The sequence below is a fragment of the Pelophylax lessonae genome, assembly GCF_965119305.1.
Source record: "Pelophylax lessonae genome assembly, chromosome: 8".
Taxonomy (NCBI): domain Eukaryota; kingdom Metazoa; phylum Chordata; class Amphibia; order Anura; family Ranidae; genus Pelophylax; species Pelophylax lessonae.
In genome coordinates this window covers 138,948,016-138,975,733 of record NC_138775.1, presented here as the reverse complement: position 1 = coordinate 138,975,733, position 27,718 = coordinate 138,948,016, and the positions used below count along the sequence as shown (strand labels likewise).

The 27,718-nt window shown below is 47.0% G+C and overlaps 1 protein-coding gene across 1 annotated transcript in view; it reads right to left on the bottom strand.

Moving 5' to 3' along the window:
* The window catches only part of CENPM (centromere protein M), a 63,195-nt gene extending 37,041 nt beyond the window's left edge, over nt 1–26,154 (bottom strand). The window contains exons 1-2 of the mRNA XM_082265114.1: nt 26,043–26,154; nt 3,289–3,368 (exon numbers count right to left, since the gene is read on the bottom strand). Coding sequence (XP_082121240.1) covers nt 3,289–3,368; nt 26,043–26,099 — 137 coding nt within the window. The 5' untranslated portion in view covers nt 26,100–26,154. The remainder of the gene's footprint in view (nt 1–3,288; nt 3,369–26,042) is intronic.
* Between the last annotated feature and the right edge of the window lie 1,564 nt (nt 26,155–27,718).

Below are 27,718 nucleotides of genomic sequence, written 5' to 3'. Positions count from 1 at the left end.
AAAAGGTGCTTTAAGAAAGTATTGATTTAAGGGTGTGCACACTTATGCAACCATATCATTTGAGTTTATTTTTACTTGTTCAACTGAGTTGTACAGTTTATAGGCCACATTAAAGGCGAAAAGGATATGAAATGATTTATCTGTCTTTTTACATCACAGAAACCAGACATTTTAACAGGGGTGTGTAGACTTTACCATTTCAGTCAGTGCAGATGACACCAAGTTATGTAGTGGAGTAACGTCTTTACAAGATGTCACAAACTTACAAGCCGACCTCAATCCACTGTTAATTGGGCAACTATGTGGCAAATAAATGGTATACCAATCGGTGTAGCGCTACCCTTGAATGGCTGCTTAAAATCTGGGACCTTTAAAAAAATATAGCAGTGACAAGTTGGTATAATATAACCATAAAGTTACATAGGTACAAAGTAGTTGAGGTTGAATAAAGACATCAGTCCATCCAGTTCAACCTGTACAGAGGTGTGTGTGCGCGCATCAGTGGCCTGATCATTTCCCATAACCCTGAATGTTGTGATCTGAGATGCAGTTCCAAGAGTCTTTAAAAGTAGCCATGCTCCCTGCAGCTACCACCAAATGTGGAAGAGAGTTCCATATTCTTTTTTTATACCAACTTGTCACTGCTATATTAAATTTTTTAAAAAGGTCACATATTTTAAGCAGCCATTCAAGGGTAGCGCGACACCTATTGTTATACCATTTATACTTTAGTCGCCTAGTGTTAGCAGCAATCCTAGATTAGAGCCTATTCATCTGTTTTTTTCAGCTTTAAATATACGGATAGCGTGAGAGTCTCCATATCTACTCTATGTGGCAAATAAGGTTTAATGTTAAAGCGGCGTTGCACCCACAAAGGGAACTTCCGTTTTAGGGCCTCCTAACCCCCTGAACTGCCCCATTTAAAAAGTATATTTTTTTAGGGGGGGGGGGGGGAATGAGGGGGAGACGAGGGAGAGAACGGAGGCTTCCGCCGGCTGCATCGCTGGACCGTGGAACAGGCGAGTGTGTATTAAAAGTCAGCTACATTTTTTTTGTAGCTGCTGATTTTAACCACTTAAGCCCCGGAAGACTATACCCCCTTCCTGACCAGGGCCTATTTTGTGATTCGGCACTGCGTGACTTTAATGGACAATTGCGCGGTCGTGCGACGCTGTAACTTAACGAATTTGGCGTCCTTTTTTCCCACAAACAGAGCTTTCTTTTGGTGGTATTTGATCACCTGTGCGATTTTTTGATCATGCGCAATAAACAAAAAAAAAAAAAAAGCGTCAATTTTGCAAAAACAACAATATTTTTCACATTTTCTTATATGAAATCCCCCCCCCCCCCCAAAAAAAAAAAATGTAAAAATCAAAATTTAACATTTTAGGCCAATTTTTTTTTTTACCATATGTTTGGTAAAAAAAATAAAATCGCAGAAAGCGTATTTTGATTGGTTGGCGCAAAAATTATTGCGTTTACTAAAAGTGCAAATGGGAAAGATTGTCATTTTTGTTTTTTTTTTTTAACGCGTAATGGCAGCGATATGCGATTTTTTTTGCGGGACTGCGACATTGGGGCGGACAGATTGGACCCTTGACTGACATTTGGGGTTACCAGTGACATTACTACAGTAATCAGTGCTATACATATGCACTGTTACTGTAAAAATGACACTGGCAGTGAAGGAGTTAACTGTATTGGAGGGGAGGGATTAAGTGTGTCCTAGGGGCGTGATTCTAACTGATTGGCTGTGGCTTGATGTGTAAGAACAGTGATCAACGGTCCTACATAGTAGAACCGTTTGATCACCATTCTTACAAGGGGGAGACTGACAGGCAGCTTTGTTTACACTAGCCGCCTGCCTTTCTCCCGCTGTCACGGACGATCGCGAGTGCCCGGCGGACATCGGGGGGTCCGTGACCGATCGGGAGCGTGCATCCGGCGGCGCGCGCTCTCAAAACCCTTCCAGGCTAGCGACGTAGCCCTACGTCGCTCTGCCTGTGAGGGGCTGACTGCCAACGTAAATAGTTGTGCGGCAGTCGGCAAGTGGTTAACATAAGGAGTGGAACCCCGCTTACTAAAACTAAAGTTACGCATGCATCATACATATTGGGGGGGTATTCAATGATGGAGAAGGATCTGGGTGTTCTGATGGATCATAAGCATAATCTATGGTATACAATGTCAAGCAGCAGTTTCCAAAGCAAGCAAAGTCATTTTGTATTGAAGGTAGACTCCAGAGAGAAGGAGAAATTAATTTTGCCCCTGTACAAATTAATGCATTATCTGGAATGTTTAGTTCAGTTTTGAGCACTAGTTCACAAAAAGAATACTTGGGGAACTTGGAAAAAAGTGCAAAGAAGGGGAACCAAACTGATTAGAGGCATGGTGGAGCTCTGCTATGAGAAAATTTATTCTCTAAAGGGGAGATTAAGGGGGAGGGATATGATCAACATGTATAAATACATAAGTGGTCCATATAGCGAACTTGGTTATTCACTTTAAAGGTCATCACACAGGACAAGGGGGCACTCTTGTCTGAAGGAAGAGATTTAATCTTCAAATACGGAAAGGCTTCCTCACAGTAAGATTTGAAAATGTGGAATTGACTCCCTCAAGAGCAGGTTCTGGCCTGCTCAGTAGACTGCTTTTCAAAAAAGCCTGGAGTCTCTTGAATGTACCCATATAACTGGATACTAACATTTACATAGTTACATAGTTAGTCAAGATGAAAAAAAACACAAGTCCCATCTGGTTCAACCAACAATTATAGGGGAAGTTGATCCAGGGAACATCCGATTGATTCTCTGGGATCAGGAAGGAATTTTTTCCTGCGCTGGAGCAAATTGGATCATGCTTTGCTGGAGTTTGCCTTTTTCAGTATCTACTGTGGGTATGGGATTGTGTATACAGGATTGTAAAAAGGTTATGTTTTTCCCCTCTTTTTATTGGTTTGAACTAGTTTGGACTGGTGTCTTTTCAGCCAGACTATGCAACGTCTGGTTAAAAAGACGACAAGTTCAACCAATAAACTTTACTTTCATCCATCAAAACAGGCACAATTTCCCAGACAAATTTGGATCAATTAGGAAAAAAAAAAAAAAATTAAAGAGCAATTTTTTTTTTTTTTTTTTTTTTAGTTTAGCATAGCTAAGAAGGATTAGAACACCTGACAGGTTTTTATTGCTGTCTGCGCCCCTGTTAGGAGGAACAATGGAGAAAAGAAAAAGGATGCAAAATTAAACAATGTACAGTTTTGGCCATAATAAAAATGCAATTACTTACATCTTCACATCAAAGCTTTTTGGCTCTTTCAGCATTGATTGGGCAAGGCACTCTCGGTGACTCCCTTCTGACCCAACTAACTAAAAAGAAAAAAATAAACATATGATAGTGGAATACACTTTTCATAATTTTCATTGTGTATAGTTATATGCTAGAATTCTACAAGGAGGGGAGGAACAGAATTTGGGAATGAGTGGGATAAGTTTACTCAATGAGTAGGATCTGCAGGTGGGAAGAGCAATTTAATTCAGGTAAAAGGAAACATCTGAGGATCCCTGAGGATGTGACACGCTGGATAGAGACTGGTGACAGCTGGTTTCAGTGGAGACAGGTGGGAAGGAGCTGCAATTTGTTTTGTGTGTTGACACCAATTTGAGTGTCTTTATCCAATGGGAGTCTATTGTAAGCCATAAATGAAAGCTTTTTTTTTTTTTTTTAAATCCCTAAATGTCAAAAAAAAAAAAAAAAAAAAAAAAACCACACTGAGCATTTCTACCAGCTAAACAGCAGGAGGGGGCCTCTTCAAGGCACCCATGCTTGCAAGCACCACAATCCCCTGCTGACGCAACAATGTTCGTACCAGAGCCAAACACTTTCACACAATGAGTCCTTGATGTTTATAGAAGTGAGAAAATCCCCCTGATGTAGGGAAACAGTTAGCGCCTTGAGGTCCAGAATTGGATGTACCTTGCCTTCCTTCCTGGGAACTGTAAACCGGTTTGAGTAAAACCCCTGAAAACATTCCAAAGTCAGAACCGGGACAACACCACCTCTTGAAGTATCAAGTCTTGCACCCTCCCAAAGAGACCCCCGTAAGCGATTAGGGGACAAGTGCAGGTTGGAAAGCAAAAAGCTTTTCGGAGGATAAGACCGAAACTCGAGCTTGTAGCTGGACCGAATTACTTTGTAGACCCACTTGTCTTTTACCAGAGTGGTCCACGGATCCAGAAACCAGCGAAGACGTCCCCCACCGCAAATACGGGGTGAGGGCACCCCTTTATGCAGGTCTGAAAGAGCCCGCTCACAACTTGCCAGACTAGGTCCTCCTGGAACCTCCGGTGGAGGCTCTAAAGGGCTTCAAACCCTTGTCTTGAGACCCTGAGGGACGAAAAGGCCTCTGAGCCCAGAAGGTACCAGTCTACGACGGGGCTTCTTGCCCTTGGAAGCCTGCGGAAGAGTACTCTTTCTCCCCCCCCCCCCCCCGAGGCCCTTAATGTCGTCATCCAAGGAAGCTCCAAAAAGGCAATCCCCCACAAAAACAGGAGATCAACTAAGGCCTTCTTAGAAGTCCGATCCACAGACCAGCATTTCAGCCACATAGTTCGCCAAAAAGACTATTGCTGAGACAGACCATCTGGATATCAAGGGAGCCGCATCCAAAGAGGCATCACAGACAAACTGTAGCCCCTAGACCCAATTGATCCGCCAGCTCCAAAAAAGGCAGTAGTAAGCTGCCCCACCCAGATCCTGACGTAAAAGTTTAGCCCACTCTGACAGTTTGCAACACCAGGGCGATAGTAAATACCAGCCTAAATGCTGAACCAGCCACAGTAAACATATGGCGGGTCATAGCCTCCGACCTATCAGCCAAGATCATTAAAGGCTGGGGACTCCTCAACCGACATGAAGGTGGCTTTAACCTGAAAACCGGCGAGTCCACTACAGGTGGGACCGTCCACTTTTTAAGCGAGGAATCCTCATAAGGATACCGGATCGCAAAAAGCTTGGAACCGCAAAGGTGTGTTGGGCAACCCCACTGTTTAGTGACAATATTACCAAACTAAAAGTGGGAAAACCCTCCCCGCCTTGGAGGGCCTGTGGGTACCAAAAAGAACTGGTGCCTCCGACGCAACATGCCACAGCCTCCATCTTTAAAGTTTCACACACTGACACAATCAGCGCATCCACCAGCGCCTTTTCATGCGTGGCTAGAGGAGCATAGGAATTATCCTCCCTGAGCATGCAGGGTGCTTGGACGCAGACCCAGAAGGATGACTCGCATCCCAAATCAGATCCAGGATCTAATGAGACACATGAAGCAGGTGAAGGGGGGGGGGATGCTTTTTTGCCAGGCCGTTTTCCCAGGACCAAATCCACTTTGCACGCTAATGACTCCAGGACCGCCGTCAGTGCAGTCAGGGATTGATGGGGGGCCCCGGCAGCCTCAGAGGGGATCAGGTGGGGAAATGTGCTCCAGGGACTCCATTAATGAAGGGACAAAAAAAAAAAAAAAAAAAAGTATAAAATTGCTAGGGACACCCCCACTGCGCTAGCAGTACCACAGGGCCTAGAACAGAGCACTACCATTGGTATGAGGGGGGAGGGAGTAACGCAAAAAGACTCACCACTACTAATCAGGCACTTACAGCACCAAACTGCACACCATGTGGTGATCATGAAGAGAAAGATGCAAGAGAGTCAGCACTAGGGGATGAGGAGGGGCTCCCACCACCGAATCCCCGCCCAAATAGCTTTAAAAACATGGCTGCCGTTAAATATTTAATGAGATACCCCCATAAAAATGGCCACTGAGGCTACACAAACATTGCCGCCAATCACAGCACAAAAAGCCCCCTGGATTTAGATTATACAGTCCATCACCCAGTCCGGCAGTTGATAGTAGATTCTCACAGGAACAAAATAAAGATAAAAAAAAAGGGAGGCTGGCCGAACAGAAGGAAGGATGAGCGGTCGCTGTCATAGAAGTCCCGCCTCCTATGATAGACAGCACAGTGGCCCAATGCTTGTACATGACTTCCATCATAGGCGCCGGGACATCGGATGGCAGTGGTCGCTCGTCCTCACTTCTCCTTGGCCTGGCCCACTCCAGCTCTGTGCAATGGTGCTGGCGAGGCAATACAGGACACTGTAAGCAACAGAAAGGTCAAATGTATGAAATTGCTTTATAATACCCAATTACATGTTGACAATACTGGACACTGCGCTGGCGAGGTTGCATTTGATTAAAAAAAAAAAAAAATTTATATATATATATATATATATATATATATATATATATATATATATATATATATATATATATATATATATATATATATATATATATATATATATATATATATATATATATATATATATATATATATATATATATATAATTTTTTTTGTGAAGAATCAACAAGTGGGACACAATCATGAAGTGGAACAAAATTTATTGGCCATTTCAAACTTTGTTAAATAAAAAAACTGAAAAATTTGGCGTGCAAAATTCAGCCCCTTTACTTTCAGTGCAGCAAACTCTCTCCAGAAGTTCAGTGAGGATCTCTGAATGATCCAATGTGGACCTAAATGACTAATGATAAATAGAATCCACTTGTGTGTAATCAAGTCTCTGAGACTACCACAGTGCAGGTGAATTTATACAGAGGTCAGTTTAAAGCGCAGAGAGCATCATGAAGAACTAGGAACACACCAGGCAGGTTCGAGATACTGTTGGAGAAGTTTAAAGCCGGATTTGGATACAAAAAGATTTCCCAAGCTTTAAACATCCCAAGGAGCACTGTGCAAGCGATAATATTGAAATAGGAGGAGTATCAGACCACTGCAAATCTACGAAGACCTGGCCGTCCCTCTAAACTTTCAGCTCATACAAGAAGACTGATCAGAGATGCAGCCAAGAGGCCCATGATCACTCTGGATGAACTGCAGAGATCTACAGCTAAGGTGGGAGTCTCTGTCCATAGGACAACAATCAGTCGTATACTGCACAAATCTGGCCTTTATGGAAGAGTGGCAAGAAGAAAGCCATTTCTTAACCACTTGCCTACCGGGCACTTTTACCCCCTTCCTGCCCAGGCCAATTTTTAGCTTTTAGCGCTCTCACGCTTTGAATGACAATTGCGCGGTCATGCTACACTATATACCCATATGAAATTTGTATCATTTTTTTCACACTAATAAAGCTTTCTTTTGGTGGTATTTAATCACCTTTGGGTTTTTTTTTTTTTTTGTAAGAAATAAAAGAAAAAGACAGAAAAATCTGAAAAAAAAATATTTTCTGTGAGTAAATTTTGAAAATAAATACATTTTTCTCCTTCACTGATGTGCGCTGATGAGGCGGCACTCATGGGCACAGAGGTGCAGCACCATCAGTGCCCACACTCAGTGCCCATAGTGCTGCTAGTCAGTGCCCATCAGTGCCTAGATGAGCAGGCACTGAATGTGGGCACTTATGGCATTTTCTTCCCCTCTTGTGTAATCAGGGCACTGGTGATCGGTGCCCTGATTACATTCCTCTGTGTCCCCTTCAGCCGATCGGCTCTCCTCTTCCTCACACTGCAGTCTGTGTGAGGAAGGAGAGCTGGCGATGAGAGATGATCTCCTATGTTTACATACGAGATCATCTCATTGCACGGTCCGATCATGTGGTGAATGGCCGCTGTGATTGGCCATTCACCACGATCTGTGATTGGCTGTGTCCAAGGGACACGGCCGACACAGATTTTCCCCGATGCGCACTCGCAGGAGCGCGCGGGGAGCCTGTTACTAGGAGGCCGTTTAAAGACGGCCTCCCGGAAATTAGAGCCCGAGCTGTAGACGTCTTTCGGCTATAGCACGGGCCGGAAGTAGTTCAAGATATCTGTAAAAAGTGTAGTTTAAAGTTTGCCACAAGCCACCTGGGAGACACAACAAACATGTGGAAGAAGGTGCTCGGGTCAGATGAAACCAAAATCAAACTTTTTGGCAACAATGCAAACGTTCTGTTTGGCGTAAAAGCAACACAGCTCATCACCCTGAACACACCATCCCCACTGTCAAACATTGTGGTGGCATCATCATGGTTTGGGCCTTCTTTTCTTCAGCAGGGACAGGGAAGATGGTTAAAACTGATGGGAATATGGATGGAGCCAAATACAGGACCATTCTGGAAGAAAACCTGATGGAGTTTGCAAAAGACCTGAGACGGGGACGGAGATTTGTCTGCCAACAAGACAATGATCCAAAACAAAGCAAAATCTACAATGGAATGGTTCACAAATAAACATATCCAGGTGTTAGAACGGCCAAGTCAAAGTCCAGACCTGAATCCAATCGAGAATCTGTGGAAAGAACCAAAAACTGCTGTTCACAAATGCTCTCCATCCAACCTCACTGAGCTCAAGCCGTTTTGCAAGGAGGAATTGGCAAAAATTTCAGTCTCTCGATGTGCAAAACTGATAGAGACATACCCCAAGTGACTTACAGCTGTAATCGCAGCAAAAGGTGGCGCTACAAAGTATTAACTGAAGGGGGCTGAATAATTTTGCACGCCCAATTTTTCAGTTTTTTTTATTTGTTAAAAAAGTTTGAACTATCCAATAAATTTCATTCCACTTCATGATTGTGCCCCACTTGTTTATTCTTCACAAAAAAATTACAGTTCAAAACTGTTTCATTTCCAACTTAAGCCATTTCCTAAAATTTCCCTCCTAAAAATTGAGGTGCGTGTTCTATGCCGATAAATACGGTACTTGTAAGCCCCTGTTCTATCTAGAAAACTCCATTTCCCCATGATGCCATGTTTTACTGCATCAAACAGGACACGCATGGCCTCTGGTTCACACCTCCCTCATTAACACCTTCTGGACCGCCCCACGCAGATATACTGCAGCAGGAAAGCCCCCCTGCGCAGAATGACGTACCTGTACGTGGTTTGTGCAGTGGATTTGAGGCAGGCGCGCCGCCGGCAACCTGCTCCTGCTGCAATTGGACACAGCGGGAGACAACCAGCAGGTCCTACGAACCCAATGTTCGCCAGCACCCGTGATCGTTCACAGGAAAGGCAAAAACGGATGGGCACTAGAGACGTGCAGGATCACATTGCCCGCTGTCTCTTTCCGATATAAGTTGGTAGTAAGGTGTCCGTTGTCATGTTTATTTACGGTGAGGTCTAGGAAATCGACTCTCGACTGATCGATTGTACATGTTAGTTTAAGGTTGAAGGTGTTGATGTTGAGCTGCGTGATGAACTCATTCAACTGTTCAGAGCCCGTCCATACCACAAAAATATCAATAAAACGTAGCCAGACTGCTACGTGAGAGAAATAATGAGATAGAGTATCATCCGATGTGATACAACGTTCCCACCCCCCCCAGGTAGATTGGCGTAGGCCGGGGCACAACAAGTGCACATGGCCACGCCCTGCACCTGGAGGTAGTGGGAACCATTGACCACAAACCAATTATGCCTAAGAATAAACATAAGTAGTCTGAATAAGAAATCACAAAAGGGCCACGTACGGTGGTCTTGCTCGTATAGAAAGGTGCGAATCATCCCAACGCCCTGTTCGTGAGGGATGCTGGAGTAGAGAGCCTCCACATCCAGGGTCACGAGCAGGGCGTCGGGAAGAACCACCATATCTCAAATATGTATGTTTATTACACAGAATACTTTACTATAACGCTCCAGACGAAGCCAATTATGGCGAAACATGTCGAGCAATGTGAATGCCAATATTGTGAACAACTCCATACACCATCAACTGATCTGGTTGGAGGGGGGGGGGGTAAGGGTGAGAGAATGAAAGAGGGGAGGGGGGGGAGAGGGAGGGAGAGAGTGAAAGTCTCAGGCAGATGTGTATATGTACAATGAGGTCCCCTCAGCTCTATGGTGTGTACAGAAGAATTCTCCAGAAGTGTGGCAATCCCCCACCTTCCTCCTATACACTCTATGGGGGGCCTCCCACACCTGGCCAATAAAAAAGGTAAACTGTGCCCCCCAATTGTAGGTGGTTCCCTTCACTTAGCCACGGCAGGATGGGCTCAGTCTGCATTCCAACCTCCCCCAGGGGCTGAGGAAGCAGTGACACACAGGCAGGCTGTTTTCTAGGTCCATAGATCAAAGTTGCCAAACATGGACATTGTACCTGAGTGGCTAACCAGTATACAGTGTACTTGCTGCCTGGATACCACACAGAGAACAGATATGTTAGCCATAATCCAGTATTTTTATGGACACATGCATGTGCGCTAGTGACATTCCCCCCTATAGAGTCTTGTCACAGATCATAGGGAGGATTTGGAGAGACTACCCAGTATTTGTTTCAGAGGAGAATCCAGTACCTTGTCTTAAGTCCCTGGCAGTTAGATTGCAGTTTTCAGTGAGGGGGGGGGGGGGACACATCTGAGGGTGGATGCGGGGGTGCACGATAAAGGAAGTCGGCGTGCTGTATGTTACCATCGGGTGGAACGCACAATCTCGGAGGCAGGCGTGCGTTCCACCTCTCCTCCACATCGGCCAATTGCCAAGTGAAGACAGTCCCGGGCCCGCCCTCAAAGGCGGGGCCAAAGCTTGCTGTGCTGTGAAGTCGAGCAGTGCGTCCTATGGATGTGCTGAAAGTGGAGAAGAGGCACCTGGTTCTGATTGGTCAGCGCATTCCATGTGACGGTTCTGACCAATTAAAATGCCTTGTCAGGGACACAGAATTATGGATAGGAGCCGCGGGGATTTCAAATCTCTGCAAGTCTGCATCACAGAGCGGCGTCCCTATGCCTGACAGCAGATGGCTGAAATCCTAGGCACCCGGACTCAGTTTCTAGTCGCCAATGCGACCTGGCGCCCGGGAATTGTTGAGCCCTGACATACAGTATCTCACAAAAGTGAGTGGACCTCTCACATTTTTGTAAATAACGGAATTTTTGTAAAATCTTACCTGTAAAATTCCTTTCTCTGAGTCATCACTATTGGGATGTCCCAAAGCAGTATAAACATGAGGGGTGGGAGACACAACCGTAGAAGGCAACGCAGTACCCACATCAGAGAAAGGAATCTTACATGCACCGTAAGAACCAACTGGGCAACAGAAAAAAAACAATGCTCAACGGGAGCAACAGCCCAGGAAAGCAAATGCCAACAGCCAGGGACCCAGAGAAAAATTCAAGGGTCCAACATGGCACTGCCGCACTGAACTTTGCGGCCAAAAGAAGCATCAGCTGATGCCAGAACGTCTACTTTGTAGAACTTGGAAAAAGTGTGCACCGACGACCAAGTCGCTGCCTTGCACACCTGGGTCACCGAGGCCCGATGCCAACAGGCCCAGGAAGTACTCAAAGACCTGGTAGAGTGCGCCTTAACAGGGAAGGGCAGGACCTGTTCCTTCAAGGCATAGGCCTGCTCAATGGTCTGTCTGATCCACTTGGCAATAGTCGCTGCTGATGCAGCCATGCCCTTCCGAGGTCCCTCAGGAAGGACAAAGCGAGAGTCCGCCTTCCGAAAGGATTCCTTAGACTTCAGGTAGACCCTGACTGCCCTGACAACAGCCAAGGAATGCAAAGCAATCTCCTTTGGATGCTTAGGCTTTGTACAAAGCGAAGGCAAGACAATTTCCTCATTAAGGTGGAACTCAGTGATCACCTTGGGAAGAAAGGACGGGGGTGTTCTCAACACCACCTTATCCGTGTGAATTATCAAGTAAGGGGAGCGGCAAGACAACGCCGCCAGCTCCGACACTCTGCGAGCCAAAGTGATCGCCACAAGAAAAGCAACCTTCGACAGCAGAGGCAACGATATCTCCCTGATATTTTCAAAAGGAGCACGCTGCAATGCGGACAGGACCAAGTTCAAGTCCCATGGAGGTAAAGGCTCCTTCCTAGGAGGAGCCAAATGTCGCACCCCTTGAATGAATGTGCGCACCAAGGAATGAGACGCCACAGGGCGTCGGAAAAGGACCGCCAGTGCTGACACCTGGCCCTTTATAGTGGCCAGTGCCAGGCGCTGATCCACTCCAGACTTAAGGAAAGCCAAGATTCGACACAGTAAGAACGAGGGGAAAACCCCCTGGACTCACACCAGGTGAAGTAGGCTTTCCAGGTACGGTAATAGATCTTGCCAGAGAAGATTTCCTAGCCTTGATCAGGGTAGGGATAACCTCAGAAGATAGACTCTTGTCCTTCAAGACCTGGGTCTCAACAGCCAGGCCGTTAAAGCCAGCGACTGTAAAGCAGGATGGAAGATCGGACCCTGAGACAGGAGATCTTCCCGCAGAGGCAGACGCCACGGGTGTGCCACTGCCAGGTGAACAACGTCGGCGTACCAAGACCGGCGAGGCCAGTCCGGCGCCACCAGAATCACCATGTGCGGTTCCGAGACCAATCTGCGAAGGAACCGGGATAGTAACTGAATCGGAGGAAAGGCGTACATCAGACGATACTGATGCCAAGGGGGCACCAACGCATCCGCCAACGGATCGCGCGTTCTTGCCACGAACCTTTCCACCTTTCGATTTAGCTGGGATGCGAACAAATCCACGTCTGGGGATCCCCACTTCGCACACAGCATCTGAAAGACCTCCGGGTGTAGGGACCATTCCCCCTGGTCCAGGGTCTGGCGGATCAGATAGTCTGCCTGCCAATTCTCCACACCCGGAATGTGAACTGCCGAAATCGCCGGGACATGAGTCTCGGCCCAAGACAGGATGTCGGTCACCTCCCGGGCTGCTCGAGCACTCCTGGTGCCCCCCTGGTGGTTGATGTAAGCCACCGCGGTAGCATGGTCTGTCTGTACGCGAACAGGCAGGCCCTGGAGACAGTCCGACCACTGGAAGAGACAGTTTTATCACTCGTAGTTCCAGCACATTTATCGGGAGGGAGGATTCCTCCTCCGACCAAGTGCCCTGGGCAGATAGGGTGCCCAGGACCCCACCCCAGCCCGACAGGCTGGCATCCGTGGTAACTACTGTCCACACCAACGGGCGGAAGGACTTGCCTTCCGCCACCGACGGGGACTGGATCCACCACAGAAGAGCCAATCTGGTCCGGCGACTCAAGGAGACCTCCAGATCCAAGGACTGAGGAAGTCTGTCCCACCTGGCCAGGATCTTCCGTCTGGAGAGCCCGTGTGTGGAACTGGGCAAAGGGAATTGCCTCGAAGGCCGACACCATCAAACCCAGGCCGCGCATGCAGGCCCTTTGTGACGAGGACGGATTGTCCCTGAGGGATCGGATTTCGTCCCGCAAAGTCCGGAGCTTGTCCTCCGGCAAGAATACCTTTGCCTGAGCAGAGTCCAGAACCATTCCCAGATAGGGAAGGCAAAGAGACGGAGACAACGCTGATTTTTGAACGTTGATGGTCCACCCGAACTCCTGGAGCGTCTGTACCGTGATGAACAGATCGCGCACAAGGTCCTGACTGGCACGCAATCTCAGAAGCAGATCGTCCAGGTACCCCAGGACCGCAATGCCCTGGGCCCGCAGCAGGCCCAGAACCGGTGCCAACACCTTGGTAAATACCCTGGGTGCCGAAGCGAGACCGAACGGTAACGCCACAAACTGGTAGTGGTCCTCCGCGATAGCGAACCGAAGGTACCGCTGATGACCCTCGAAAATGGGGATGTGCAGGTACGCATCCTTCAGATCTATCGAAGCCAGGAATTCTCCTGGACTCAAGGAGGCCACAACCGAACGGAGAGACTCCATTCGAAACTTCCGAACACGCACGAAGCGGTTCAGCGCTTTTAGGTCCAGAATAGGACGTACTTTGCCCTCCTTCCTGGGCACAGTGAACAGATTTGAATAAAACCCCCGAAACCTGTCCCGATAAGGCACCGGGACAATCACCCCCTGAGCAAGCATGTCCTGCACCGCTTGATGCAAGTCCTGCAGACGCCCCGGAAGCAGCTGGAGATTGGAGGGAAAGAATCTGCCTGCCGGCCTGGAAAGGAATTCGATCTTGTAACCTGATCGAACGATTTCCTGGACCCACCTGTCCAAGATCTGGAGCAGCCAAGGTTGGAGGAAACCGCGCAAACGTCCCCCCACCCCATGGGTGAGGGCGCCCCTTCAGGCAGAGGGGGAGTGTCCCGCCGAACCGGCAGTGCCGGGTCTTCTGCTTACCCGCCCAGGGTTTCTTCTGGTTTCCCTGGGCCTTGAAGGGCTTGCCCTTGGATTGGTTCCGAAAGGCACGAAAGGACCCTTGGGTAGATCTAGGCGCAGAACCCCGCTTGCCACGGAAAGACTTGTTCTTCGGGTTCTGGGGTAGCATAGTGCTCTTACCCCCCGTGACGCCCTTCACCAGGGTATCCAACGCCTGGCCAAAAAGGCGAGAGCCAGCATAGGGAAAATCAGCAACAGTTTTCCGCGAGGACTGGTCGGCCGACCAACTCTTCAGCCATATCAGTCGCGGGTTAAGTACCGCGACACTCAAGAGGCGAGCCACCAAGGGGGCCTCATTTAGGGCTGCATCACACAGATACATGACTCCTTGATGATCTGGTCCACCATTTCCAGTCGTGCAGGCGGCACGTCATCGGACACTAGGTTGCTTCTAAGCACCTTAATCCAATCAGCCACCGCCTGAGCCACCATAACGGACGTGAAAACGGGTTTGAGCAACGAACCCGCCACCGTATAGGAATGGCGGACTAGAGACTCCAACCGCCGGTCTGTGGGATCCCGGAAAGCCGGGGTATCCTCAATAGGAACCAAGGTAGCCTTGTTCAGCACGGCCACAGTGTGATCTACCTGTGGAGGCACACACCATCGCGATTCCGTAGCCGGCGCAAAAGGATAAAGCAATTTGAACCGACTAGGTACCAGGAATGGACGTTTTAACGCGCGCCACATTTCATTAACAGTGTAATGGAATTCCGCTGGGCAGGGAAAAACCTGCGCAGACTTGCGGGTCCTGTGCGTCTCAAATGAGGACACGGCTCATCCTCTAAATGTAAAGTTTCCTTAACAGAAACAATCAACACATCCATGGTCGCCCGTTCTTCGGGTGACCCTGGGGAGGATGTATCAACACCCTCCACCTCAGCCTCCCCCTCAGACCCCGGGGGGTCCAAGGATGAGCGGGACCTTGAAAAGGGCACGCTCGCAGCAGCATCCATATCCCCATCTGAATCAGAAGAGAGAGACAGCCTTGGCCGTTTTCTCGCAGCCCGTTCAGACATCAGCATTTCCATATTTGCCACTAAAGTCGCAACCACAGCAGCCAGATCAGGTCGCAGCGGGGCCACAGGAGAACTGGGGCCCCCCACTAAAGCTGGAGGAAACTTGCTTTCCTGAGAATCCATGGCTCAAGATAATAAAAAAAAAAAAAAAAACTACAGTGCAAAAAAGTAGTGTACTGTCCCCTTAAATAGCGCTGCGGAGTGCGCAGCCCACCGCTACTGTCACAGCTATGAAGACCCCCAAAAGGAGAAAGAAACTGAGCCAGAAGCAGTATGCAGAAGAAGACAGATACACTGCAGAGCCCGCAGATCGTTGCTACCTGTGCCTGTGCTGTCTGAGAGGAAGAGGAAATGCTGCTGGAGGGGGCTGGCTATAAGCCAGACCCAATGGAAAATGGCTGCCCCATAGGGATGCATAGGAGGCTACGCCAAGAAAAACAAAATGGCGGCGGATGGCGCCAAAATGAGCTGTATACTCGCCCCAGAGGGGCTATACGCTGTGCATAGTAAAAAACATGGCGGACCGCGCGATTTGCCCCGCAGCGGTCGTCGCACAACACACAAGTCTGTACCCCCAAACATGCACCTAAGGTGACACTGGGACAGGGACCCCCGGCAAACATACAGATCTGCACACAGCGAACCCCGCAGGGATCGCACAGGGAGTCACACAGGCACAGACATGGGGACACACAGCAACACAGACTGCCACCCCAGGCAGAGGCCCCACACAGAAAGTACTTACCTGTACCCGATGGCGTGGGGGAGCCTCTATGCACGCATAAACCTCTGTCCTCATCTGACAGGGAGTGCCGTGAGCCAGGGACATGACGCTGCAGTATCGCAGACAAGTCCTGTAAGGTAGCCACCTCACGGGTGCATTCCTGCAGCGAACAGGGATGGGTCGTTCTTAATGCCAGGGCGAACCATAGCTGAACGCTCGATGGCGGGCTGGGGGTCCATCTGACCCTCTGTGCCCTGGAGAAGCAGGGCGGCCAGTCCGAATCCCAGCACCGCATGATCCAGCTTCATCTGAAGAATAAACTAACACTAGAGCTGGTAAAATAAACAGCTAGTAAAGTGAGAAAAAAAAACCTGACATTTAAAAGAAAATCAAATAAAAGATTTAGGAAGGCTGAGACTGAAGCCCCAGCACAAGGTAGCCTGACTATTCCTAAGCTAGGCAAACTAAAACTGAGTTGGGAGTGGTGATGCAGGGGGGGGGTATTGACCAGATGGGACAGCCCCCGTGGGTGTGTATATGCTAATGCCTTTTGACTAAGTCTATATGCCTAGCTATTCCTACGGATAGGTGGACAATACCCAATAGTGATGACTTAGAGGAGGCGGCGACTGTTGGAGGACGTAAGAGAAATTTTATTTTATCTTTTCATGTGACAACACTGAAGAAATTACACTTTGCTACAATGTAAAGTAGTGAGTGTGTAGGTTGTATAACAGTGTAAATTTTCTATCCCCTCAAAATAACAGCCATTAATGTCTAAAACGCTGCCAACAAAAGTGAGTACACCCCTCAGTGAAAATGTCCAAATTAGGCCCAATTAGCCATTTCCCTCCCCAGTGTCATGTGACTCGTTAGTGTTACAAGGTCCCAGGTGTGAATAGGGAAGCAGGGGTGTTATCGCTCTCTCATAGTAGTCACTGGAAGTTCCACATGGCAAAGAACTCCAAGGCTCTGAAGAAAAAAAAAAAACCGACAAGCAGACCAAGAACATGGATTACTAGAACCATGTCCTGTGGTCTGGTGAGACCAAGATAAACTTCTTTGGTTCAGATGGTGTCAAGTATGTGGCAGCAACCAGGTGAGGAGTACAAAGACCATGGGAGTGTCATGTCTGGGGCTGAGTGCTGCCGGCCCTGGGGAGCTACAATTTGTTGAGGGAAACCATGAATGTCAACATGTACTGTGAGACATAATGAAGCAAGAGCATGTTCCCCTCCCTTTGGAGACTGGGCTGCAGCCACTGTCTTGCAAAGAAGCAGAGGGTAAAGGTGATGGACTGGCCAAGCAGGTCTCCAGACCTTAACCCTATTGAGCATCTGTGGGGCATCCTCAAACGGAAGGTGGAGGAGTGCAAGGTCTCTAACATCCACCAGCTTCGTGATGTCCTCATGGAGGAGTGGAAGAGGACTCCTGTGACGCTCTGGTGAACTCCATGCCTCTTGGAAGAATTTCCGGAGGACCTCTGAGATTAGCCTGACTGGAGGGAAGGCGTAGCAGAGATTGAAAGACCAGGGGTTCACAAAGGCATCACCCCCCCCCCCCCCCCCAAGGGACTGGTCCCCTTGGTTAAGGGGAAAGAAAAAAAAAACAAAAAAAAAAACCTTGTTTGCTGTTTGTTTTAGCTGCAAAAAAAGGTCCACTTCTGGAAGGCCCCACTTGGCCGCAGTTTCTGCAACGTCCCTTGGGTTGAGAGACAAATTATCCCGACACACCTGGTGGTGGCTGAGGTGGTCTGCTAAGACATTGAGTCTCCTTCAGATGAATAGCTGAAATGGAGGCAAGATTCAGCTTGGCCCAAAATAATATTTTCTGGGCTATGCACTGTAGCCCCCGACTCAGTGTACCCCACTGTTTGTTGGTTTGTTAATCATCCATCCCAGTGACTCAAGGAACTCCTTAACTGTTTGGAGGTCTTTTACCGTTTCTGATCTGAATCCACCTCTACTAGGATGATCCTAATGGACTTCAGTCTCGGCGGGGCTAAAGCTTCCCCCAGGACTTTGGTAAAGATACGAGGGGCTGAAGATAAGCCGAAGGGCCGCGCCCGAAATTGATAGTGTCTGACATCTAGTCCTAGCTTCACTGCTAGTCATGAAAACTTCTGGAAAGCCAGGTGAATGGAGATGTAAAAATAAGCATCTTTAAGTCCAGCATAGTCATGAAATATTTCGGATACAGCAGGCTTCCTAAGGAATGCACCGATTCCATGTGAAAACGCTTGTACCTTATCGAGAGATTTAAAGTCAAATCGATAACTTCCGAGGGTTTTCTTATCACCAAAACTGTGGGAGTAAAACCCTTTGCCCTGTTCCTTCTTTGGAACAGGTATCAATACCCTCTGATCTACTAAGTTTCTGTGGAGACTTAGAGCAGCTGCTTTGGCTTGATCCTTGGGGAGACTGGTAACTAATAGCTTCTCTGGGAATTGAATTCCAGTCTGTACCCTGTGGACACTCCCAAATTTAAGAGGGATTGATGTAATTTCCTTCTATTGTGGGAGGAAGGCGCTTAATCTTCTGCCCACTCTGTGGAATTTACTTTTTGTCAGCAGTACGTTCCAGAGCTTCTGTCAGCTCGTGGGCCTGAAGAGATGATCACCTGTAAAGGGGAGACCACAGAGGCATAGTTTGGAAGTACAGTCACCAGACCATGACCTGAGCCAGAAACTTCTCCTGCCAAAGCTGAGGTTCTGTCTGTAATTCTAACCGCCTCAGCGGATGGATCAGCCAAAAAAAAAAAAAAAAAAAATCACTGCTAAAAGATTGCCAGTGATTGGTAACAGGATCACACACACTGAATTGGCTGTTCAGGGTGGTGGGGGAGATCGGTGTAATCCGCACTCATCCTCCACCATTAATTTCAGTTTTTCCATAAGGAGGAACAGGCAAGGATAAACCTCACTGACCATCTATTTTGGAATTTTATTCCATAGTTCTTTGCGGTCATCCAAGGAAAAATGGTTTCCTTTCAGGATTTTCCCATTCCAGCTTGATTGTAAGGAGCTGTGTACAGGGAAAACTAGCGTTTTTCTTAAGTGTTGCATACATAAGATCAATCCAAAAAAAATCTACTGCTAAGTGATTGATTGCCAGAGATTGGTAAACACACACACACACACACACCCTGAGTCGTCTGTTCAGGGTTGTGGGGGAGATTTGGTGTAATCAGCATTCATCCTCCTCCACCTTTCAGGATTTTCCCATTCCAGCTTGATTGTATTTTAGCAAGGAGCTGCTCTAGCCTTTTTCTTGTGTGTTACATGCATAAGATCATGCCAAAAAAAGCTACTGCTAAGTGATTGATTGCAGAGATTGGTAATCACACACACCCCGAGTTGTCTGTTCAGGGTGGTGGGGGAGATTTGGTGTAATCAGCACTCATCCTCCTCCACCTTTATCTAGCAAGGAGTTGTGTACAGGGAAAAAAACTCTAGCACTTTTCTTATGGATTGTATACATAAGATTATGCTTGCACCTTCTCTTCAATTTCTAGTGTAGCATACACTGCTTTTTCTTCAAGGGCCAATTTTTAATCTGGAACCTTCACAGGACTTTTTCCCTGGGTTCCTCCCCTGATCCAGACTAACTGAAAAATGAGGGGACTCCGATTCTTCCCTTGTGTCATCACCATACACTCCGTGTTGGTTTAGACACAGATGTAGGGACCCAACTAAAAAGGTCAACATTCTTTTAGATCAGGGGTGGGGAACCTACGTCCATTTGGTCCAGCCCCCCATGCAGCTGAGTCTGTGTCTCTCAGCTGATCTGTCAGAATGGAGCCGATGCTTCCTGTATAGTTCCTGCTCCGTTATGACAGTCTGAGTGAGACACAGGTGGAGGGATATCAAATGCACTCTGCCTGTGACCAATACAGGAAAAATCACCTCTTCCAGCCAGAAGTACCAGCCAGAGCCAGCAGTAGAGCTGCACGATTCTGGCCAAAATGAGAATCACGATTTTTTAGCTTGGAATAAAGATCACGATTCTCTCACGATTCTCTGTGTAACAAAAAAAAATTGGGATAACTTTACTGTTACGTTTTTTTTTTTATTCATTAAAGTCTATTAATTGCATTTGAAAGACTGCTGCGCAAATACAGTGTGACATAAAATATTACAACAATCACCATTTTATTCTGTAGGGTCTCTGCTAAAAAAAATATATAAGATGTTTGGGGGTTCCAAGTACTTTTCTAGCAAAAAAAAACTGATTTTAACTTGCAAGCAACAAATGTCAGAAAAAGATCCAGTCTTTAAGAGGTTAAACTTCCTTTCTCCCTGGCAGAGGGAAGAAAAGAAACAATGTAAACATTGTTTATAGTTACTGGGAGACTTTTTTTTTTTTTTTTCCACAGCTGTTCTCTCTGCTATGCAGCTATGCAAAGAATCGAGCATATGTCAGGGTTAGATCGTCAGGAGGGGTGAATCGAGATCGCGATTTTCATACGATTAATCGTGCAGCTCTAGCCAGCAGTACCAGCCAGAGCCAGCAGTACCTACAACAATACTAGCCAGAGCCAGCAGTACCCACAGCAATACCAGCCCGAGCCAGCAGTACCCGCCTGAGCCAGTAGTACCAGCCAGCAGTACCCACAGCACAGTATCAGCCATCAGTACCAGCCTGAGCCAGCAGCACCCACAGCAGTACCAGCCAGTAGTACCTACAGCACAGTACCAGCCTGAGTCAGCAGTACCAGCCTGAGCCAGCAGTACCCAGAGTAGTACCAGCCAGCAGTACTAACAGCACAAGCCTGAGCCAGCATTATCCACAGCAGTACCCGCCAGCAGTACCCGCCAGCAGTTCTTTTCAAAACTTACCACCACAAAAAAGTCGACCGCACTCCAGACTGACCGACGCAAACCTGGAAAACCGGTTGCGAGTAGCATCATCATCAATACCATCTAACATCACACACCTCACCAAAGAGAAGCAGTTGCAGCCATCACATTAGGGTTGGGGTGAGTTAATTAAATGTTTGACCAAATATAACAGGCTTTTTAAAGGCGATAATTTTGTACGGTCCCCGAATGATTTTATAAATACCCAAATGGCCCTTGGCAGAAAAAAGGTCCCCCACCCCTGTTTTAGATGAATACAGTAGATTCATCTTAAACAAGATTATCAAATACATGTGCGGCACACTTTTGCTCCATGTGGAACTTAGCAAAGTCCCACAAACTGCACATTTATTTTTGGGGGGCTGCATCTTTGGACCTTGTCCTGAGCCTTGGTCTATAACAAAAAACATAATTAGTTATGACTCCCAAATTCACCCTCCCACACAGTGTACAGGGTAAAGAAATAGTGCCTCCTTCTACCAACCAGATTTAACTAAAAAGGGGGGGGGGGGGAGGGAAAAAGACCACCACAGGTATATGCTGGAAGGGAAAATTCCCCATCGCTTACCTGGGAGGTGCCAGAGCCTGCCTCTACCGCCTTTAGCGGCTGCTGTCGTGGGATCCATCCTGCTCGGTTTGGTTGTCTGCAGCCTGTGCTGGGCTTCACCTTACACCGGCGGCCCAGACATCTCCTGTTCGCGCCTTTGGAAATCGGAACTACTGTTTCCGGCACCCGTGGATGTGCGTCACTGCGCCGGAAGGGAATTGTGCCTCTTCCTAGGGCCAGAGTGCAATGCTGGAGTTCTGCCCTCTCGGCTCGTGGCGCCAAATTCAACCTTGCAGGTTTCCCTGCTGAATCGGCAGCGTCACGGGTACACAGCCTGTGCTGCTCCAAGGACACCGCCACGAACGGAAGAAGACTCCCCCTGCGATCCACTGACATCCACAGTCCTGCCCCTGTGGACGAGATACAGGAGAGAAGCGGTCAGCCCCTATTGAAACAAGGGTACCGCACTTGGGCTAAGAGAAGATGCATTCTTTCGATCCCGGTCTTTTTAGGACAGTTCCATGAGACCAGGAGCTTCAGTTCCAGGAACAGGTTACCCCCTGTCCAGAGGAAACACTAATATTGAAGGCGAGGACTAGGTGACGCCTTTTATTGGATTGGAATGTGTTTCCTGTCCTGGTAGGAGGAGCCCTAGGTCTCATGGGCTGTCCTGGAAGACGACTTGAGAAATACTGGTTGAAAATGGATTTATAGGCCCCATCGCTATATCCTCACATGTGGATGTACAAACGGCAGAGAATCATCAGGGTACTGGGTATAAAAAAAAAAAAAAAAAACACAAATCTAGAAAGAATTAAGTTTATAGAAGGAATGGAGGAAAATGTTGCGGACAAAAGATGGACAATGAGATTAAGAGTCCCTATCAAACCCACCTGAGCGAAAAAACCTTGAAGAAAAGGCTTAGGCCCCTTTCACACATACGGTCCCCGTTCAGTTCATCAGTTCAGTCACGTCAAAATGTATCAGTTTTCCATCCATTTTTCATCAGTTTTTCTTTTACATCCACTACCAATGCAAAAATGGATGAAAAAAAAAACGGACCGTTTGTCAGTTTACATATGTTTTTCGTCCAATCGTTTTTTTGGACGGATGAAAAATAGGGCATTCATCCATTCCAAAAAACAGACATTGACGGAAGCGGATGAAAACGGATGTTAACGGATGATCATCCGTTGTCATCCGTTTTTACACAGCGATGCATTGATGTCCATTTTTCATCCATCAACGGATGTTTGGACTTCAGTCCAAATAAGCGGAGCTCTTGATGTTCAAAGAAATTGTCAAATTTACAACCGGAGCTCGCAGCAGGCAGAGGCAACGCTTATTTGGACTTCAGTCGTCCACAGGGCCCATACCCTGGAGTGTGATCGCCTCCTTTGGCAAATTTGCTGCTACAATACCTTTTTGATATTGAAGTACGGTGATCCATTGGGCAGATGACTGCTAACTTCTTGCTTTTAAACTTGCAAACAGTGTAAAGAATGTACAGTGACACAATGCATAGGAATAGTCATAGCCATCACTTTAACCCCTGAAGAAGCAGCATGATCACTTTGAAAGGCATTGGGTATCCATTGTGCTGTAGCTTGACGATCTTTGTATTCTGTACATTTCCTGGAACACGCTGCTTGCATTCTTTTAAGGTCCTCAATTTCGTTATGACTTATCAATAAAGCTATATTACTGTATCTATTTTTGTGACTACTACAGGTGCCTCTTAAGTCCCAGAACTAGTGGAATTTCTCTTTTTCCATTACATTTAAGGGATGTTGCACTATTATCAGTGACTCTGCTGAGGTCAAACCTTTCCTCTAAATTGGAGATCCATCGCAGCTCATGTTGGGAGGAGAATTTTGTAAAAATTACTGCCTCGTGGGCTAAGATGGTATACGATCCAACGCGTAAAAGGAGATTTGAGGGAAAAGACAGCCATGCCCCTGCAGGACATGTCTTCCCAGTGGGAGTTCTGGATTTTTTCGTCTCCTATTTAAGGTGTCGATAAATCCGTTGCCATAGTTTTTGTATGGTTTTGCCCATATAGAAACAGCCACATTCACATTGCATCAAATATACAATTATTTGAGTTTGACAATTAGCAAAATGTTTGGGAACGTGGGTGTGCGCAACTGTATTCGGTATCTCTGATCAATATTTACAATGTGAACATGAGCCACTTAGGAAGGTTTCTTGGATTTTACAAGGGTCATTGCATAGTTCTCCACTGTATTCGCTTTGTATTAATTTAACGCCAATTGAGGGAGCTTTTCTAAGGGCTCTTTCACACGGGCTTTCCGTATGTCCGCAAATCATCCTATTTTTTTGCGGATGATTTGCGGACATAATGTAAGTCTATGGCATTGCGGATGTCAGCGGAATACCATCCGCTGACATCCGATTTCCTTCCATTCAGTTATGTTCCGTTTTTTCGAACGGAACAGAACCCTATTTTTCCTCCGTTCAAAAAACGGAAAGGAAGGAAAATCAGATGTCAGCGGTGTCATCCGCTGACATCCGCAATCCCCATAGACTTACATTAGGTCCGCATATCATCCGCAAACGGATGGGATGATATGCGGACCTACGGAGCGGATGACAGAAATGTCATCCGCTCCGTGAAGAAAAAAAAAAAGACCGCAGCGGAGCTCTCACACGGAAAGCCCATGTGAAAGAGCCCTATAGGTGATAGCCGGTGCTTTTGGAATGAAGGGGCCAAACTTTGGGTCCGATGTCAGTAAGTACCAATATTTGAGAACTGATTTGAGTTTATTATGTTCATTAGAGTAGGTGGTAATTATTCTAGTCATGTCATTTTTGGGTTTGGAAAAAAAAGGAGATAATTTCTGGGTAGGTTTTTAACTCTTTAAAGCTTTAAGGAATTTGTGGCTACGTACCCCCTTTTCAAAAATCTCTTCCTTAGGATGTCCACTTCCCACAGTAAAGAGTCCTGTGTAGTGCATATACCTTTGGCCCGTAAATATTGACTGTAGGGGACAAATGCCACTAATGGTTGGGGATGGAAACTGCCAACATGGAGGATGTTGTTCCCAGCTGTGGGTTTCCTAAAGAGTTCACAAGACAATTTGAAATTGGTCGTTTTGGATATTTTAGCATTCAGAAATGTGACCGTTTGTTATGGTCCATGGTGCGTTAAATCGGTTGTATCCCGCTTTTTTACACTTTTACCTACAGGTAAGCCTATAATAAGGCTTACCTGTAGGTACAAATAATATCTCCTAAACCGGCACGGTTTAGGAGATATTTACAGTGCATGCAGCCGCTCGCGCGAGCGGCGCATGCGCTCTGAAGGTCCGGGGGGACCTTCAATCTATTTGCCGGGAGCTTGCCGGAAAATCACTCCCGCGCGCATGCGCGGGAGTGACGTAATCGCGGCTCCGGCCAATCATCGCGCCGGAGCCGTCTCTTCCAGCCAATCACCGCGCCGGAGCCGCCGAACCCGGAAGAGACGGCGAGGGATCATGGCAGCGCCCGCAGCGTTGTCCGGGGGTCCGTGTCGGGGCTTCGTTCTAAGGTAAGTAATACATAATGAGCTAGTATGCGATGCATACTAGCTCATTATGCCTTTGTCTTGCAGGTTTTTTTTTTTTTGGAACTTTGGGTTTACAACCGCTTTAAGTGTGCCCATACATTCATGGAAAAAATTTGGTCGAGCCATTCCAGAGGATGAAAATATTGTCTTTGAATTGGAGCCACATAACTCTGTGGTCCAAAAATATAGAAAAGGAGTCATCTGAAAACAAGAGTATGTTCCCACTCCCCCAGGTACAGATTGGTGTATGCCAGGCACAACATGGGCCCATAGCCATGCCCTGTACCTGGAGGTAGTGGGAACTGTTAAAGGAACAACTGTAGCAACAGAAAAAAGCCGCTCAGGTGAGGCGGGGCACTCCTGTGCCGGTCGGATCCGCCATCCAATCGTCAAGTGTTCAAAGAGAAAGTTTGACCGCATTCAGGAGTAAATAAACTGGAAGTGTTTTATTCCCATAAACTTGAATACATAGGTGCATCACACAGACATGGGACAGGTTGACGCGTTTCACGATTTTACAGATCGCTTACAAGCAAATTGGTTATGAGTAAGCATCAACCTGTCCCATGTCTGTGTGATGCACCTATGTATGTATTCAAGTTTATGGGAATAAAACACTTCCAGTTTATTTACTCCTGAGTGCGGTCAAACTCTCTCGTTGGAACAACTGTTAAAAGGAAAACATGTTGGCATCAGCTGGTATGTGTATTCCATCTATCATTTGCAACAAGTGAACCGTGTCACGGACATAGGAAGAAAGATTTGTTACAAAGGGCCTAAGGTGTTCATCAATAATCCTACTAAGATTTTCTGAGACCACGCCATTGCCTGAACCTATCGTTCTCCCTGGCAGATTTCGTAAATTCTTATGGACTTTGGGTAGGGCGTAAAATGTGGGCATTTTAGGATGGGAAGTGCGCAAAAGTCCCATGTTCACTTTGATATTACATTTGCATAGTTATACACTTACTTGTAAAAGTGTATTGTCCGGAGCTCTGCTTTATGAACGTTTTCAGATAAGGGAAGTGGGCGAATTCTTGCTCTTCAGACTCCCTACACATGACTGACAGACTACTGCTCACAGTGCAAACAAGTTATGTCTTCCCACCAACCAAATACTAAGACAACTCAGCCGAGGGTCACATTCATACAGAAGACGGGCGACTCACCAGAACGGCGGCTGCGTTAACTATAGGCATCTTCTCAAACGGCCGGAGAACAGCCATGGCCAGCAATTCCTCTGCTCGGGCGTCACACTGCAGTAATCCGCGCCATTTACTTTGAAGCTTTATAGAGCGTGCGCGTCCTCGCCGCTATCCAGGAAGAGACTACGTGCACGCGCTCGTTCCTGATTGGCTGCTTGTGCTCCGTACGCTCTCGGAGTGCTGGTAACCGGGAAGCCGCCAAGACATGAGTACAGCCGGGGAGAGGAAGGTGGCTGGGCCCGGGGCTCTGTGAGGCGGCCAGGTAATATGAATAGCGGGGCTTCGCTTTCTCCTCACGGACAGTGCAGTGTTGTATTGTGGGTCTCTGGTGTAGTGTGAGCATGCCGGGTACCTGGCTGTGTGTACTGTGAGAGAGACACTTCCAGGAGCTGGAACTCTTGTGTCACAATGTAGAGCAGACTTTATCACCTGTTATAACATGAAAGACCTCTCAGGTACGATGTTCTATCTATAGACCCAGCTCACTGTACACTCCCAGCTGGAATAGAGGATGGAATAGGAAATGTTAGCTACTTTAAAGTCATGTGGATGGCCATACATTATACAATTTACCTTAAATTTACCTTCAACTATGAAGTACAAAGGCCTTCCCTATAGGATACAATTGAAAGTGTTGTTTAGTTTCAACATCATATATGGTTTTTGGTAAATCTAACAGAAAATTGAACCTGTATGGCCAGCCTTACTGTGGATGACCATGGGATGAACGCATACAAGGACCAGAAGAGAGATGTAGACGGTGACCACTGTGGTGTTCTCTTACATAAGTGGTCAGGAAAGAGCCCCCTACACTGGGGGGTCGCAGAGAAGAGCCTCGGTTAGGCTCACCACGCACATCACAATCTGATTTTACAATCTCCTCAACAACAAGGACTAGTTGATGGAATACACAATGATTCAGTGGTTTAGGTGGGTCCCCCTAGTTTTGGTAAATCTATAGATCTACAAAAAATTGTATGCAGTAGAAAAAAAACCAAAAGTGAACATTTTGTCCCGTTCACATTGACTGCAGCTTTGAAATGATGAAACTTCACCTGAAATTGCAGAATTTCAAAGTCCCGTGTCAGTGTGACTTGGAAGACATTTGTGTGGCTTCATGCACAGATGTCTATGCAAGTCGCACCCGAAATCACCAAGAGTAGTACAGGAACAACTTTTTCAAATCAGTGCGGCACCACAAAATCTGCATCACACCAAGCTGAACAGAGCAATTGCCAGCAATAAGCTGCAACGTATCATGTAATTTGACCTGTCAAATCACTCCAATGTAATCGGGGGGGGGGAATCCTATTTCGGCTTACCAATTCTTAGATGTGATGGCTGTATTAGTTTCCTTTTCAGGCTTTCTTTCCTTTATTTTCCTCTGGTGATCAGGACACTTATGGCTTGGTTTGGTACGGTACGCTATTTATGCCGTTTCCATTGTGAATGGTACCCTAATTCCGAACCGTACCGTACCACTTTTTTGGGACCTTTTCGTTGGGGTACCAAGCACATTAGTACCGTACCAACAGGGTGGAGCTACACTCTGCAGAACTTTGATTGGTTGACAGAGAATCGTCTATCACAGCTTTCCTGCTACACCACGCCTATCATGAAAGGGTACTATTGGCAGTGGA